The sequence below is a fragment of the Vombatus ursinus genome, unplaced genomic scaffold (genome assembly GCF_900497805.2).
Source record: "Vombatus ursinus unplaced genomic scaffold, bare-nosed wombat genome assembly UNPS02014863.1, whole genome shotgun sequence".
NCBI lineage: Eukaryota > Metazoa > Chordata > Mammalia > Diprotodontia > Vombatidae > Vombatus > Vombatus ursinus.
This window is the reverse complement of record NW_020954641.1, coordinates 32,743,175-32,761,053: the sequence shown is the minus strand read 5'-3', so window position 1 is coordinate 32,761,053 and position 17,879 is coordinate 32,743,175. Positions and strand designations below refer to the sequence as shown.

Genomic DNA, 17,879 nt, shown 5'->3' with positions numbered 1-17,879 from the left:
CCCCTCTTGTTTTCTTTTCTCTCTCATATCCCTCCCTCTTGCTGTCTTAGTCTGTCTGTCTGTCTCTCTCTCTGTGTTGTGTGTGTGTGTGTCTTTCTCTGTCTGTCTTTGTTTCTCTCTGTCTCTTTCTCTCTGTCTCTTTCCTTCTGTCTCTCTCTGTCTCTCTGTCTCTCTCTGTCTCTCTCTGTTGTGTGTGTGTGCATTTCTTTCTCTGTCTTTGTTTCTCTTTCTCTCTCTCTCTCTCTCTCTCTCTCTCTCTCTCTCTCTCTGTGTGTGTGTGTGTGTGGTGTGTGTGTGTGTGTGTGTGTGTGTTTCTCTGCCTCTCTGTCTTTGTTTCTGTCTGTCTTTCTCTCCTGAAGTCCTCTGGGATAGGAGAGGAGTGTCTACTCACACTGCCCTTGGAGATGTAGTTGGAGTCCCGCATGATGTCCCGAGCCAGGCCAAAGTCACAGATCTTGACAAGTTTGCCCTCACAGATAAGCACATTCCTGGCTGCCAGGTCCCGATGGACGCACTGTCACAGAAAGGAGTCAGGTTGAAGCCAGATTTAGGAACTAGGCAATAGCACGGGGTAATAAGCTGGGGTGCCATCGGTGGATTAGTCAACAAGCATTTAATAAGCCTATTCTACGTGTCAGACACTGTGCTAAGCACTAGGGATACAAAGAAAGTAAAAATATAGTTCCTGCTCTCAAGGAGTTTGCATTCTAATAGTCTTCTGAGCCATGTGAGGTGAAAGTGGAAAGAACAAGGGGGATTCTGGGGTTTTGGGCTTTGGGCACACTTGAAATAGTTAAAACTATTTCCTCCTACAGACTGGCCCATGGGTATGAGCTTCCATGGGACAGGAACTTGTAGGGAATGATGTCACCCATACTCTATTACTCACTGGTCAAGTTGCTTCCTCTTTCTGAGCCTTAGTTTCCTCATCTGTAAAATGAGTGGGGTAGGACTTAATAATCTCTAATGTCTTCCAGCTATAAATTCTATGATCTTAAGTAGAAACTCCTCTCCTGATGTTTAAAACTGGAAAGGACCTTAGAGATGATGTGACCGAGCTCCCCATTTTGAGATGAAGAAACTATGACTTCACAACCCTGGATGGTAAGGTCTGGAGGGGAGAGGGGATTTCCAGGGTTACTGAGGTGGTAATAAGTAGTAGTAGGATTTGAACCCAGCTCACCTGACTTCATATCCATTGCTTTTATGCTCACTACACCACAGTGCCATCTTTCTAGCATAGACACCATTTAGTCCATCTTCCAACTTTCTCTCCCCTTCCTCCCTGCATCCTTTGCTCCAACCAGCAAGATACCCTTACTATTCACCAGGAGACTATTCTCTACCACCTTTGGGCTTATGTTCATGTTGTTCCCCTTTTCTGGGATGTCTCTCTGCCTCATTTCTGCCTATCCCATCTAGGCTTCTGCTCAGGAAAGACTTCTAACTGAGATGCAGTGAGATGAAGATGAACAAGGGTTGTTCTCAAGATCAAGAGGCCTAAGTTTGAATAATGGATTGGATGCTTATTACCTACATGCCATTAGGCAAGAACTTAACCTTTTTGAGCATCAGTTTCCTTATTTGTAAAATGGGAATAACTATTTATAAGTGCTACCTTATTCATAGTGTGTGTGCATGTGTGTTTGCGAGCGTGCGCGCGTGAGAGAGAAAGAGAGAGAGAGAGAGAATAGCTTTGTAAATTTAAAGCACCATATATAAGTACTTTGAAAACTTCAAAGTACTCTACTTAAAAAGTTAGGATTACTCCAGCCCATACCCGTTTCTACTCCTCTAAAATCCTATTGTACCTCTAATCTGTATTTATATATTTAACAAGAAAAGAAAAAAAGGACGGAAGGAGGATAGGAAGGAAGGAAAGAAGGAAGGAAACCATTTTTTAAACACCTACCTACTATGCGTCAGGAACTATGCTAAGTGCTTTACAAATATTATCTCATTTGATCCTCACAACAACCCTGGGAAGTAGATGCTATTATTATTCCCATTTTACAGTTGAGGAAGTTGAGGCAGACAGAGGTTAAGTGACATGCCCAGAGTTAAATAGCTAATAAGTGTCTGAGGCAGGATTTGAACTCAGGTCTTCCTGAGTCCAGGCCTAGTGCTCTGTCCACTTAGCTGGCATTTAATCACATTATTGCTAGCTTTGTGTTTCCAATTAAAAGTTTCACATGTTTATGTCTTCTTTCCCCACCATAAGATCATAAGAGTAATGACTGTGGGTTTTACATCTCTTCCACTCAACATTTATGATGGAGGTGTGAGCACACAGTAGATGCTTAATTTCTAATTGCTGATTGACTGATTAATTGGTGCACACCCTTTGGGATGGCTCTCAGGGAAAGGGCAGAAGGGCAGTAATTCCCCCCACTCTAGCAAACTGTAGGTTACAGGATCGTAGGAGTTAGAGCTGAAAGGAGCCTCAGGAAACATCTATTATAACTCCCTCATTTGGCAGATTAAGTAATGGAGACTGAGAGAGGTTCAAGGTCACATAGGTAAGAAATGTCAAAGACGGGATTTGAATCCAGATCCTTTGACTATGGGGAGAGTCCTTTTCTCAATACTCCAGTTTTCTCTCCATGGGTTACTTGTTAAATGTCCAAGTGCCCTCTGCGCAGCACCATGACCGATGCCAATGGCCCTCAGGTTTAAAGGCCTTATTCTCCAACTGATCTCAGTTGAGCTCACCCCCTCCAGAGTACCACATGACGATTCAGGGACAAAAAGAGAGGGTTAGGGTTAGTGTTTTAAAGTAATGATGATTGGCCAAGCTTTCCTGAGCATCTGGGTATATGTAAGAGGGTGAGGGGGCATGGATGGAGGCTAAGGAGGATGTCGAGGAAGGATTCAGAGGCACATCAAAAAATCATGGAATCATAGGCTCACAGATTAGAGCTGGAAGAGATCTCAAAGGCCACTTAGTCTAACCTCATTATTATACAGATGAAGAAATTAAGGCCCAGGCTGTTAAAGTAACTTGCCCAAGGTTCCAAAACATTATTACTAAACTTTAGAAGTGGGATTTGAGCTCAGCTGGATGGTATAATGGATAAAACACCAGGCCTAGAGTCAGGAAGACTCATCTTCACAAGTTCAAACCTGGCCTCAGATACATACTACCTGTGTGACCCTGGACAAGTCACTTAAACCCTGTTTGCCTCAGTTTCCTCATCTGTCAAATGAGCTAGAGAAGGAAATGGCAAACCACTCTGATATCTTTGCCAAGAAAAGCCCAAATGGGGTCAGAAAGAGTCAGACATGACTGAAACAACTGAACAGAAACAAAATATAATATGCTATAACAATATAACTAATAACTTGGAATTCTAGGGCCAGGAAGGCTTCCTGCTTACATGCTGGAGACATATTCTCATTGGTTTTTCATCTTGAGTTGACAGAATGCAAGCTGCTTGAGGACAGGAAAGGTTTTTTTTCTTTGTAACCCCAGTGCCCTGTATGTTGTCTGGCACATAGTTGACACTTAAGAAATGTTTGTTGATTAATTGATTGATAGAGCACTTAAAACACTTTCTCTGTATTAAAGTCTATGTAAATGTCAGCTATCAGTGTTTCTTTCCCAGCCCTAGCCCACAATACATACGTTCTTGGAAGCCAGGAACTCCATGCCATTGGCCACCTGGTAACTGAAGCCCACAAGGTCCATATAGCTGAGGATAGGGGATTCGTTGATCAGGGTTGTCCTGTAGGATCTTTCGGGAACTGGAGAGTAAAGGAAATAAGAAGGACGTGTGATACGTACAGTGGTTTTCACCACAGAGCTGGTCAAATGTTTTCTAGCATTTGGATGGCATGGAGCTGACTTCACCTCCCCCTAGCGTCTCTCCAAGGGAAAGACAAAGAATCCAGGATCTAATAGTGACCATGAAGGGACAGATAATCCATTTCCCTGGCTTAAGACGAGATTGCATTTCAACTCCCTGGGCCATTGGAATTGACCTTTCAAAACTCTTAAAAAAAAGATTCTGCCTTCTCTTTTGGTACCCATCCTAACGTCCAATTACCTGAAATGCCAGGAAGATCTTGCTGATGACTCTCCTAAATGTTGCTTCAGCCTGATCTTACTCCCTCTTTGGCCAGAACCCCAATGCCACCCTCACTTCATCCTTTAGCTTCCTTTTGCTCTTACCTCAGCAGCTGATTCTTCACCCAAAGAAGCTAGAAGTTCCCTCCCCAACTCCACTTCCCCTGTCCCGGTAGGCTTTAGGTTGATCCCTCTTTACCTACCAGAGGGTGTGTAGCTATCATAGGGTGAGTTGTAGTTGGAGGATTCAATATCCACATACATGATCTCTCCCTTCATGCCCAGCATTGGTACATAGTCCACGCAGTCATCCTTCCTCATGTCCATGTAGCCTCCGTCGCTCTCCCCCGATAGTGATGTTTGTCTGGGGGCCAGCAGACACATAGACATACCAATGATTCCAAAGAATGGAAATTAGAATTGAACCATTTGATCGCTGAGGACCTGTCTAGCTCTCACATTCTACGTTCTACTGCTTAAAGTCCCCTTCAGTCCTGGCATTTTATGTTCTAAGCTCTTTTTCAATTTTAGCATTTTTTTGTTCTCAGATCTTTTTCAGTTCTGGTGTTCCATATTCAGCCTTTTTTTGTTCTAAGATCTTTTTTTAGCTCTGGTGTTCTATGTTCAAATTCTATGTTCTGTGTTCTAAGGTCTCTTCTAGCTCCAACATTCCACGTTCTATATTCTAAGTACCCTCCCAGCTCTAACATTCTGCCTCCTATGACCTTATTCATGTGATAGTTTATTTTGTCCAGAGCTGAGTACTGTGGCTCCCATCCCACAGAAACCCTTTATACTACATTATGATGGATTATTGGGAGCGAGGAGTGACATATTAGAACTGGAAATGCTTGGCACAAGAAGAACATCTTATTACAGGCCAAATTCTACATTCCTGGGGCAGCTAGGTGGCACAGTGGATAGAGCACTGGCCCTGGATTCAGGAGGACCTGAGTTCAAATCCAGCCTCAGATGCAGAACACTTACTAGCTGTGTGACCCTGGGCAAGTCACTTAAACCCTTTGCCTAGCCAAAAACAAACAAACAAACAAACAAACAAACAAACAAATTCTACATTCCTGTTCCTCAATGCCCTTGCCCTGGGGGTCTAAGTTCAGGACTTAGAGTTAGATGGATGAGAAGTATGTCCAGGTAAAGGGGTGGTGCACTTTCTAATGGATGGATTCTCACTGCATTCCCTTTGGCCAAAGGTACTGAAAGTGACTTCCTACCCTAGAAGCAGTATATTGGGAGGGGGGGTATAAAAATAGGGATAGCATTCCCTGACAAAGTAACAGCATCTTAGAACCTTAGGGTTTAGAGGGACATTAGAGCATACCTAGTCCAATCCACTTTATAGGGCAAAAAGCAATAGCATTTCCAACAAAAGTTAACCAGCCTTTGCTTGTATATCTCCAACCATCACCCAAAACAACTTGTGTATTTTGGAAAACTCTAGTTATCATAGAAGCTTGGAGCTGGACAGGATCTTAGAAACCGCCTGGTCCAATTCCTAATTCTGGACAAACTTCCTAACCAATAGAAAATTTGACCTTCTATGAAGCTGATATCCACCTCCCTATAATTTCCATTAACTGGCTCTACTTCTGGTTACTGGGACTAAGTCCCTCTTTCATATGAGAGTGTTTCAGACAGCTAAAGGCAGTACTATGCTTCTTCTCGAAGATAAACAATCCAGTTGCCTTAACCATTGCTCATGGACTTCAGACCTTTCACAATCCTGGTCCCCTCCTTTCTCTTATCATCACAATGCTCTAGGAAAGGTCTGATAAGGATGAGGACTCATGAGAGAAAAGAACTATGATGGTTTCTATGTTCTATACTCATTGAATCTAGACCAGATCCCTCCACCACCATCTCTGAACACACCCACTCTGACCATAAATAATTCAGTCTTTCTCAACCTCAGTCATATCCCACCCTCACCACCATGGACCACAACCCCACCTGGCCAAAACTCTGGTCCTATCCTGGGCCCTGGGAGGGAGGGGCTAATGCAGGCGAAGATTAGGGGCCAGAGAAAAGGAAAAGAAAATAAAAGGAAGGGGGGGAATTTGGGAGAGGGGAGAGTAGAATTTCATCTTTCATGCACAGAGCAAGGAAAACAGAATCTGAGCTGAGAGAAGGAGGGTGGTGGTGGATAGAATAGGAAGGAAGCCAACCTCCCTTGAGGGTAGGGATGTGAAGTATATGAGTTACCTGTGCAACTGATGGTCAGGATGGTCCAGGACCTCTGAGGACTGGTAAGGCCCTCCCTTTTCAGGGCAATGTTGCAGGAATGTGTGCTTGGTTCGATGGAGGTAGTCCACAAGGTCTCCGTAACGACAGTACTCTGTGATGATGTAGATGGGGCCTGGGGGAGATAGGAGTTTGTGTGTATGTGTGTGTTCATGAGTGTGTATATGTGTGTGTACATGAGTGTGATGTATTTGCACGAATGTATGTGTGTGTGTGAGTATATGTGCGTGTTTATGACAGTGTATATTTGTGAGTGTGTACGTGTAGATGAAGGATTAAAAAAGGGTTTGGGGGCACTCCACCATAGGTTTCCACTCCTTTAGGTCAAAATTTAGGGTTTCTTCCTCCAAAGAGTTATTCTCAATTATTTTACCCTTTCTCTAACACACCAACAGCAGGCTCAATCTGTTTCTCCTCCTTTTTGGGTTGTCCCCAGGGGTTCAGGCCACTATTTACTGTTCCTTCTTGCTTTCCACTCCAGGCAACATCCCTGGGTATGCACTCCGAAGTTCCTAGAACTGGCCCTGCTTCTCAGAACACCACAGCATAAGGGGGGGTGTGTGTGTGTGTGTGTGTGTGTGTGTGTGTGTGTGTGTGTGTGTAGGAGGGGATCTCAGGTAGATGGAATATCTTAAACAAAGTATGTGGAGAGGGAGGGGAAGCTAAGAGGCAACATGGTGTATTAGATTGGGCACTGGATTTAGAATCAAAAGAGCCTGGGTTTAAATCCTATCCCACTTATTAGCTGTGTGTCTTTATGCAAATTACTTAACCTCACTGCGCCTCAGTTTCCTCATCTGTAAAATGAAGGAGTTGGACTCAATAACTTCTAGAGTAGCATCTAGCTCTAATCTATGGGCCTCTTTTACAGACATAACTCAAGACAGAAATTCTGGTTATGGGACAACCAAAGCCCAGATGGGCTGGGAAAATCCTTACAAAGGCAGGCTAAGGACAGGATTCTGGGGCAGATGGCTGTTAGTATTGATGATTCATTGAATGGCATTCCTTAGAGGCACATTCAAGACTCTAGTTGGAGCTTAATGTGATCCTCTGAATTTGGTTCTCTCACTTTTGCCAGGGAACTGCCCCAACGTCCTGTGGGCTGTGTGGCCTCAGGTAGGGGGCGGGACGCCATTACCTCCTTTGGTGCATGCTCCCAGCAGGTTGACAATGTTCAGATGGGGCCCAAGATGACTCATGATCTTCAGTTCGGACATAAGGGCCTGCTTCTCACTGCTCCTGGCAGTGGCTGAGACAAAAGGTTTGGGGGGAAGAGAGGAGAAGAACGGAACAGTGAAGACCCTGGCATTAGGGCCCTTTCAGAGAAGGTCACCCCAATCCAGGGCTGTGCTGATAAAACAACCAGCTCTCCAAAAAAAAAAAAATTTGAACCTACAACACACTTTTAATTTAATGCATTTAATTTTCTCCACTTTCTTCAGGTGAGATAATCGACAAAACAAGAAAATATTAAATGATTTGCAGCATTTGTAGGTTTCCAAGGAGTAAATGCTTATACTAAAAATTTAACAATCAGATCATGTGAGTGGGTTTGAGCTACCTTACCCCAAGCTCCCCATTCCCAGAGAAAGCTTCTTGCCGGCCCCAGGCCTAGCATGACCGGAAACAAGGGTCCCCAGAAAGGACTTACTACATCAGATCTCCTACCTCTCCCAGAGCCATGGTGGAAGGGGGTACCTCCCCGCACAAGGGAGGGGACCCTAAACCTGCCCTTGCCAGGCCACAAGCAAAAAAAGGGGAATAGGAGAGGTGGGTCTAGAGTGAGGAAGGGGTTCCTGCAGGAAAGTAAGGAAGAGCAATGGGACCAGTAGATGAGAGGAATAAGGTGGGGAAATGGTTGAAAAGAGAAGGCCGACAGAAAGGAAAGGGGGAGGGGGAAGAGATTGAGGAGGCTAAGGGAAAAAGGAGAGAGAGAGAAACTCACATTTCAGCATCTTGACAGCCACCTTCATTGTGGCCTGGGAGTGGCTCAGCCCATGGGCTGTGGCTTCCACTACTTGCCCAAAGGCCCCAGAACCAAGGGTGCGACCTGCAAGGGAGACAAGAAGATATCGTCTCAATTCCATCCCAGGACAAGCAGATTGTGCAGAGGTTATCCACACTTCTCGCTCACTTGCCGATCATCGAAACCCATGGCCCCTCCACAAAATGCCTTGTTCCCATCCCAACTCTTATCCTGGAAAAAGTAAGATACAGTCTTAGCACTTACTGGAAGAGCCCGCCTTAGGCCTCGGGATCATCGATTTAGGGCTGGTTCAGAGTCTTCTAGTCCAGCCCTCATTTTACAGATAAGGGAACCGAGATCCAGAGAGGTTAAGTAAGTTACCGAAGATCACACAGCCAGGTGAGTTGGACTCCAAATCCAATGCTTGCCCCATTTTATCATGTTGCTCCGCATCTCACAGACCTCCTTGACTCAGAAAAGACCCTGGAGGTCATCTCCAAGAAAGCCATCAATCACTGAATGTGTATAAGTTGGGTCCTACAGCTCACAGTAACCCAGCTAAAGATCCCAGGGTCAGAATGGACCCTGAGAGGCTCTCCTTCATCTATCTCCGTGACTCTAGAGAGAGCTCACCCAATATTAGTTTAAAATTTTCTGTAGGAAAAGAATCCATCAACTTCTCAGGCACTGATTCCAAAGGTGACCTAGTAGAGTGAGTACAGTGACCTGGGTGAGGAAGGCCTAGGTTGAATCCCAACTCAGACACTTTCTGGCCATGTGACCCTAGGCAAGTCACTTTTCTCTCTGGGTCTCAGTTTCTTCATCTATAAAATTAAGGGGTTGGATTCAATGAACTTTCTAAGGTCCCTTCCAGTTCTGAATCAGAATCCTATGATCCAGGCCTAATAATCCAAGGCCTTGGAGGTATCTCTGTCCATAAGGCATTAATCCATTTAAGCTAAAAGGGGGTTGTTGGTGGGGTTAGGGTTAGGGTTAGTGTTGACCTGAATTCCATCATTATGTTAACATTAACTTAGTAAATGGATGACACGCCAATTTGGGACAAATAAATTGGCCTTCACTTCCACAGCTGCGAGGTATTAAGTCCCCAACCACCCGTTGTGCCTGAACCCCTGCCTGCTAGAAAGCCAGTCAGCTCTGTCCAAGGGCTGAGGCTATAGGTTCAGCCCATTTCATTCAAAGCCAGCAGAGGGCATCCCAACACAATATGGCAGACATGGGTTCACCCCAGATGCCTAATCCTGGCTCATTCCTTGGGGTGGGGAACATGGAGGGGAAAAAAGGAGGGGGAATGAGCTGATGTGTAGATGGCAGAATTGGGCTGGGTTAGATTGGAAGGCTGTCCCTTCACATCTGTTGACACACCCTACCCCAAACCCAGTTTCTAGCCTAGCACTGCAAGGACTTTAGGGAAATTCATAGGATTTTGAGTTAGAAAGATCCTCAGAGATCATTTGACCCCAACCTAATTTTTACAAATAAGGAAACAGGCTCAGAGACATTTAATGAGTTGCCTCATGTCACACAGATCTTATAAGTACAGTGTCCAGGTTAGAACTTGGGCCTTCCGATTCCAAATTTAGTGCTCACCCCACTATCCCACACTGTTGCCATAAGCATGAAAAAACCTCCCTCCTCCAGTCCACCACTCAACAGCTTTCCTCTCCTATAGGTCTCAGCTTTAAGCCTGGAGTGAGAAGCTCTGAGTTCAAATCCCACTTCAGATGCTAAATGTTTGAAGATGGATATTAAACTCTTAAATCATCAGTTTCCTCATCTGCAACTACAGTACCCATCTCCCAGGGGTGTTGCAAAAATAGGGTCTTATAAACAAACCTTAAAGTACTCTAGATATATGAGCTGTTATTATTATTTTGTGGCGGATAAATATTATTATGTTTTTTAAAGCCTGACCGTTTGATCCCCAATTTTACTTACATTTTAAATTTCTTTAGTTTGTGCGACTATTTCCAGCTTCATAGTCTTCAATAAACATTGTAACACTTATTTGCAATAGGACGGACATAGATTTTCAAATATACTACGTTTAAGGAGTATTGCTTTTGTTGATTTGTGGTGGTTGTTGCTGTTGTTGTTGGGTCTTAGACCTGCATTCAGGATAGAGTTTCTATCTATCTATCTGTCTGTCTGTCTGTCTGTCTGTCTGTCTGTCTGTCTTTCTATCTACCTACATCTCTCTATCTATTGATCCATCTATCTATCTGTATATCTCATAATAGGAAGGAAGTAAATAAGAATTTATTAAGTGCCTAACATGTGCCAAGGTGGTAGGTGCTTCACAAATATTATCTCATTTGATAATAGAGTACTTGGATTCAAATCTGTCCTCTGGCACTTATTAGTTGTGTGGCCGTGGATGGGCAAGTCACATAACCTCTCTGATCCCCAGTTTCCTTATCTGTAAAACAGGGATAACAAATACCTGTTGTGCTTCACAGGATTTTATTGAGGCTTAAATAGAGTAACACATGTAAAGCACTCTGCTAACTTTAAAGCGCCATATAAGTGTTTGTTATTATTGCTATTAATCTTTGTTATCAATGCTGCTTTCTTCAAGGACCCCCAAGTCACTGCTGCTGGTACTCCCCCTACCAGCACAGGTCCCAAGCCCTAAATGCCTTGGTAGGCAAACTTCAAGAGGTGCCACGGCTGATATAACCTATCACCCAGTAGCCTGTCTTCCGGTGATAAACCTCTGCATAGTTAGCTGAACTGAGCTCTTTCTACCAGCTTGGTAGGGCCAGCTAAACCTTACGCTCCACCTTCACAGGATGCCCAGCACACTATAACATGGAGTAATACCGTAGCTCTAGGCAGGGGAAGGGACCTCGGAGACCGACTCATTTGACCTCCTCATTTTACAGAGGAGGAAACTGAGTCCTAAGGCAGCCTAAGTGACTTGCCCACAGTCATAGAAGGCAGGATCAGGATCCTCTGATTCCATAGCTTTTGCTCTTTCCAGTTTGGATCTTGGATCATGGGATCATAAGTCAAAAGGTAGAAGAGAGCTCAGGGACTATGTAGGTCAATCCCCTCATTTTACACATGAGAAAATTGAGGCTCAGGGAGAAGAAGTGATCTGTCTCAGAGGTTGTAAGTGTCAGAGGTGGGATTTGAATCTAGGTCCCTTAATCCTTTCAAAACTTGTTTTCTTTCCACTGTATAAGACTTCATAAGTGAATAATAATAATAACAATAATAATGATAATAGTATCATCCATCCTTCAAACCACCAGCACCATCCTTGATCTGTCTGTCTTCCTTGGCAGCTACGTGGTACGTTGGATAGAGCCCTGGGCCTGGAGTTAGGAAGGTCTGAGTTCAGATGTGGCCTCAGACACTTCTGTGTGGCCTTGGGATAATCACTTTATCTGTCTGCCTCAATTCCTCAGCAGTAAGATGGGGATAATAATAGCATTTACCTTGCAGGGTTGTTGTGAGGACAAAATGAGAGAATATTTGCAAAGTGATTAGCCTAATGCCCAGCACGCAGTAGGTGCTATATAAGTGCTTATTCCCTTCCTCTAGTAATGATGGCATTTACGTGCTACAATAAAATGGGGGATGATTATGATTATGATTATGATTTTGTCACCATGAGCTCAAATAGTGGGAAGACTCACAAGATGATGTTTGACGGGAATAATTTTCAGGTCCTAAATTTGGGTTCAAGAACAGGATGAGGTAGGTGTGGGTAGAGAAAGGGTCATGTGAAAATGCCCCGGGGGCTTATTGTATTGCACGCTCAACTCAATGAGTCAACGGTGTGACACAACAGTCACAAAACATGGCAACATGAATAGAAATGGTGACCCGAACAAGGATGAGTGTTCCACTGCATCTTCTCCTGGTCAGACCACTTCTGCTCATTTCTGGGTGTGACCCTTTGGGGAAGACCCTTTAGGCAAGTAGGAGAATGTCCAGAGGTGGGAAACCCAAACAGTGAGAGGACTGGAGTCCTTCCCATAGGTAGATGGGTGCTCCTTGGGCATAGGGATTTTTTCACTTATTCTATTTATCCCCAGTGCCTGGCACGTATCTGGTGCTTAATAAATGTTGATCGATTGACTGACCAAGTGGTTGGTTTTTTGGCTGAAGGAACTAGGGATGTTTAACCTGAAAAAGAGAAGTCATGGGGGTTGGGGAGGGAGGGGAGATACATAATGATTGTCTTCAATGTGTGAGGGGCTATCTTGTCATGTTGTGGAAAGAGGGATTAGAATTGTCTGCTTGGGCCCAGGAGGCAGAACTAGGGACAATGGGTTGAAGTTGTATAGAGGCAGTTTTTGGCTTACTATAAGGAATAACTTCCTGATTATTCATCGGAGCTATCTTCATATACAATAGGCTGCCTTGGGAGGTAGTGAATGTCTCTTCATTGCAGGTCTTCAGGTGGAGGATGGACAGCCACTTGGTGAGTTGTGGTCAAGAAGATTTCTATTCAGTTACAGGTTGGACTAGAAGATCCCCTTCAATTTTGAAATTCTGTGACATCAGCTGATTATATTAGCTTCAGCCCCACGTATCCTTTTTCTTGGAATGTCTGTTCCCTGAGGGTAGAGACTGTGACTCCACCCTTTCCTTCATCCCCTAAACTTGGTCAGTCTTGACCTTTATAACTTCAAATCTCTATTGAGCCAGGCCCTCTTCTCCACTTCCACCTGCCACCATTCTAGTCTCATGCCTCATCACTACTTACCTGTAGTGAGTTCCTGTCCCACCTGTCTTCTCTGCCTCTAGTCTCCTCTCCTTTAATCCATCCTGCACACCCAACCACATAAACTTTCCTGAAACATATCTGGAGGGCAGCTACGTGGTACAGTAGATATAGCAAGAGTCCTGTAGTCAGGAGGAGCTGAGTTCAAATCTGGCCTCAGTCATTTACCAGCTGTGTGACCCTAGACAAGTCACTTAACCCTGCTTACCTCCAAAAAAACCCCCACATCTGTAAGTAAAGCACTACTTTTTTCAAACATCTTGGGTAATTCTTTGTTGCTCACGCCATGAAGTCCTAACTCCTCTTTGTGGCATCCAAGGCCCTTCACAAAGGATCTTACCCTATATAACTAGTCTATTTCTAACTGTCCACCAACAAAAATGAGTCACACTGGTCTCACTGTCTTTCACACATGCCTTACTCAGCCTTGCCTCTCTTCCTTTGCTTATTTACATTGTTCCCCTTCCATCCATCCTTCAAGACCCATGTAAACCTTATTTCATTCCTTATTACATTCTACATTGACCCCCGCCCTCTGACCTCCTGGGACATTTACAGCAGATACCATGTAATTTAACATCTGACCCTTGGGTTAATGATCTTGGGCATGTGTTAGTCCTAATTTCCCATTGAGGTGGTAAGTTCCCTAAGGACTTTGCCTGGGTCTCCTCCCCACATTGCTGACTCTCCCATCATCCAGGGATGGACCACAGAAGGGGCTCAGGATAGAGGAGCAGGTTCTTTCTGTTCCCCTCCCAGGAGGAGAAGCTGGATCACTGACCGAGCACAAGTCGCTCTCGGGGCAATTCCCAGCTGGAGTCATAGGGCAGCTGCATGGGGTCCACGTAGATGTATTCATGCCCATCGGAGCTCACAGATTCAATCACCTTCCAGCGGATCTCGTAGCGGGGTTTCTGGGGAAGAGGGCAACAGCAATCGTAAGATCGTGGAAGTTAGAAAGGAAATCACCTAGTCCAGGGCTCAGTCTACACTATGAGGAGAAGGTCCAGGTGCCAAGAAGACCTTGGCACTCCCTTCCAAGGAACCAGTAACCATGGGGCAAGTGTCAAGAGGTTCAATAGGGGATGGACAGGCTGGAGGTCAGATCTCTGCTGGTCCAATCTGTGTGCCTTAGAGACATTCCACTAGACCACAGAAGTAGTAGCTGTGGTCCATCTTCATTTGGATCCATCAATATTTAATATAAAATTCAATATGCATGTTACTTTGGAAGCAAGAATTTAAGTGTATTTGCCTTTTTACATGATTACTCATGTATAGCCTATATCGAATTGCTTACTGTCTCAGGGAGGAGAGAAGAGAGGGAAGAAGAAATAGAATTTGGAACTCAGAACTTTAAAAAATGTTAAAAATTGTTTTTATGTGTAGTTGGGGGAAATTAAATACTATTTTAAAAGCATTTAATCAGCTTTAGGATTAAAAAAAAATTTAAGTATATTTGAAGAAAAACCCATAGTAGGGCTGAGGCCTGGGAGGCCCTGAAGGGTCTCAGGCCAGGTTCACATGGGAGAAAAGCTACAGCAAGTACTTACCTTCTGCCACAGAATGACAAGGATGATCATGGATATGATTGTGAGGACCACTAAGGCCAGGATGGCTGAGATCACAACCACCTTGAAGGGCAGGGCTGGAAGCAGAAAACAGGAAACTCACCCTCACATCAGGTCATCACCAAGGACAAGGACAAGCAAGAAGACTCTGAGACATGCCCCAGCCCCCCAGCTCTTCCCACTTCTAGTCTGGGCCCCTTTACCCTGTCCCACACCATCTGAGTCTGCCCAAGAAGAGACATTGCCTCTCTCCAAGCCCAAGGCCCACCCCACCCACCCTGCAGCCCTCCTTTCCATCCAGTCAGTGCTACCACAAGTGCCAAACAACCTAACAAACAAGCAAAATATCCTCACAAGGACTGTTACTCCCCTGGGGACCTAACGTCAAACCTTTAGCTTCTGCTTTCCAGTGTCAGATCCTGGATCTTCCCTCACCATTCAGACCCCTAGCCTCCTCTCCCCAGCATCAGAGCCTTAAGCTTCCTCTCCCCAATTCAATTCAATTCAAATCAGTTCAGTTCAATTAAACAAATGTTTATTAAGTACCTAATATGTGCAAGACCCTGTACTTGGCACTAAGGATACAAAAATGAAGAAAAAAAGACAATTCCTGCCATCCAGGAGCTTACAATCTAATAAGGGGTTTTAAATGTCCATGAATATGTCGTTCGTGGACAAGTGAGGTATACACAAAGGGAAGGTCCAGGCAAACTGCCACAAAAATTCAAAGAGGGAGAGATCATTTTCCTGTGGAGGGAAAAGAGGAAATGTCTGTGCTGGGAAGGTAGGCGAATGCTTTTTGGAGGACCTAGAAGGGAAGGATTTTAACAGACAAAAGTGTTGGAGAAGCCTGTTCTAGAAGTGAGGCAGCTAGGTGGCACTGGACAGAATGCCAGGCCTGGAATCAGGAAGACTCCTCTTCCTGAGTTCAAATCCAGCCTCAGACACTTCCTAGCTATGTGACCCTGGACAAGTCATACGTCCCTCTTTGCCTCAGTTTCCTCAGTGGTTAAATGAGCTGGAGAAGAAAATGGCAAATAACTCCAGTGTCTTTGCCAAGAAAACCAAATAGGATCACGAAGAGTCAGACACAACTGAAAAATGACTTGTCAACAACAAAATTCAAGGCGTGGGGATGATTTGAGCAAAAGGCAGAAGTAGCAATAAGGAAGAATAAGACGGGGATGTGTCTATAGAGCATTATCTACTATATAAAGTATGTGAAAAGATGAGATAAAGTATGAGATAAGGATGGAAGTTGGACTCAAAATGTTGAGGGCTTTGAATACCAGGATCAGGTTAACCTTTATTCAGTAGGTCATAGATAGTAGGAAGCCACTTAAGGAGAAGAGAGATATTATGAAAGTGGAGAATTTGAAAGATTATGTTAGCAGGGGTGTGAATAGTGGATTAGAAAAAAGAGAAATTGGAGGCAGGAAAACCACTGGAGACAGCATGGTGCAAGAGAAAGAGCATTGACTCTGGAAACTTCCCACCTGTGTGACCTTAAACAAGTCACAACCTCCCCAGGCCTCAATTTCCTCAACTGTAAAATGAGGGGATTGGTAGACGGCCTCTGAACTTGTGTCCACCTCCAGATCCATATAGAATACTATTGTAATAAATCTAGGGAGGGGTAATGAGGACCCAAACTAAGGCAGCAGAGTATCAACAGAACCCTAGCAATGAATTGGGGAAGAACCGAAAATATATTCTGATGTTTTGATTCTGGGTTTCTAGGATAGGAATAAAGATAAAGAAGGATGGCATTGGGAAGATAGTGGTGCTCTTAAAAAAATACAGGGAATCTATGGGGCAGCTAGGTGGCACAGTGGCTGGAGCATTGGCCCTGGAGTCAGGAGGACCTGAGTTCAAATCCAGGCCCAGACACTTGACACTTACTAGCTGTGTGGCCCTCGGCAAGTTGCTTAACCCTGATTACCATAAAATAAAATAAAATATAGGGAATTTGGTCACAGACACGTACCAGCTATGTGATACTGGGCAAGTCACTGGATCTACCTCAGTTTCCTCATCTGTAAAATGGGGGTAATAATAGTACCTATATCCTAAGGTTGTTGCGAGAGTCAAATGAGATATTGCAAAATGCCTAAGAAATCTTGAAAGCACTGTATAAATACTAGCTGTTGTTGTCATGTTTTGGGGAGATGATGATGAATTCATTGTTGGACAATGGTGAATTCTGGAAAAGTGATTTTGAAGTGGGACATATAGCTGAAGGTATTGAGCCAGCAGCTATAGGGGTGAGACTGGAGCTCAGGGAGAGATAATGGCTAGAAATAAAGATTAGGGAGTCATTTGTCTAGAACTTGTAAAGGAAGCCTTTAGAATGTGGTACTGCTAAAGGAGAAAAGGTAGAGAGAGAAGACAAGGACAAACTTTTGGGGGACTTCTATGTCTAAGGAACAGTTGAAAGAACCAGAAAAAGAACATGAAAGCAGTCAGAGCAGAAGAACTTTTGCAAGTGTATTATCAGAGAAGTCAGTGAGGGAAGAGTAGCTGATTTGTTGTTGTTCAGTAGTTTCAGTCATGTCCAACTTTGTGACCCCATTTGGGGTTTTCTTGGCAAAGATACTGGAGTGGTTTGCCATTTCCTTCTCCAGGCCATTTGACAGATGAGGAAACTGAGGCAAACAGGGTTAAGTGACTTGCCCAGAGTCACACAGCTAGTAAATGTCTGAGGCCAGATTTGAACTAAGAAAGATGAGTCTTCCTGACATCAGGACTAGTACTTTATCCACTGCACCACCTAGCTACCCTGAGAACATCTTAAGACGGGGTCAAATCCTCCAATGAAGTAAAGAAGGATAAAGAATGAGGTGCTAGGAGGCCATTGGATCTGTGGACATTAGTGACCTTGGAGAGAGAGATGTTTCCATAAATTAGGAGAATGACATCAAAGGGCTGAAGAATGAATGAATGGTGGGGAAGACAGTGGGCATAGGTTATTGTTTCTGCAAGTTTGGCAGTGGAAGAAAGGAGAGATACCTGTCAAGAATTTTAAGGTATAGAAGAGACAATGGATTACACATGAGGAAACAGCCCCAGTGAAGGTGCATGATTTACTTAAGGCAACAAAGACGCCAAGCAGTAAAGCTGTATATACCCAGATCTTGAGAATCCAAATCCAGCTTTCTTTCCATTAAACTGTATTGCTTTGAGTTAAGGGAAAGTTAGTTGTACGGATTTTCTTTCTTTCTTTCTTTCTTTCTTTCTTTCTTTCTTTCTTTCTTT

At 44.1% G+C, this 17,879-nt stretch overlaps 1 protein-coding gene across 3 annotated transcripts in view; it reads right to left on the bottom strand.

Moving 5' to 3' along the window:
- Positions 1–17,879, bottom strand: part of PDGFRB (platelet derived growth factor receptor beta) — a 67,531-nt gene that overhangs the window by 10,511 nt on the left and 39,141 nt on the right. For all 3 annotated transcript variants that reach the window (XM_027841709.1, XM_027841711.1, XM_027841710.1), the window contains exons 11-18: positions 14,607–14,701; positions 13,835–13,967; positions 8,274–8,378; positions 7,467–7,577; positions 6,287–6,440; positions 4,270–4,430; positions 3,626–3,744; positions 392–514 (exon numbers count right to left, since the gene is read on the bottom strand). In XM_027841709.1, the coding sequence (XP_027697510.1) occupies positions 392–514; positions 3,626–3,744; positions 4,270–4,430; positions 6,287–6,440; positions 7,467–7,577; positions 8,274–8,378; positions 13,835–13,967; positions 14,607–14,701 (1,001 nt within the window). The remainder of the gene's footprint in view (positions 1–391; positions 515–3,625; positions 3,745–4,269; positions 4,431–6,286; positions 6,441–7,466; positions 7,578–8,273; positions 8,379–13,834; positions 13,968–14,606; positions 14,702–17,879) is intronic.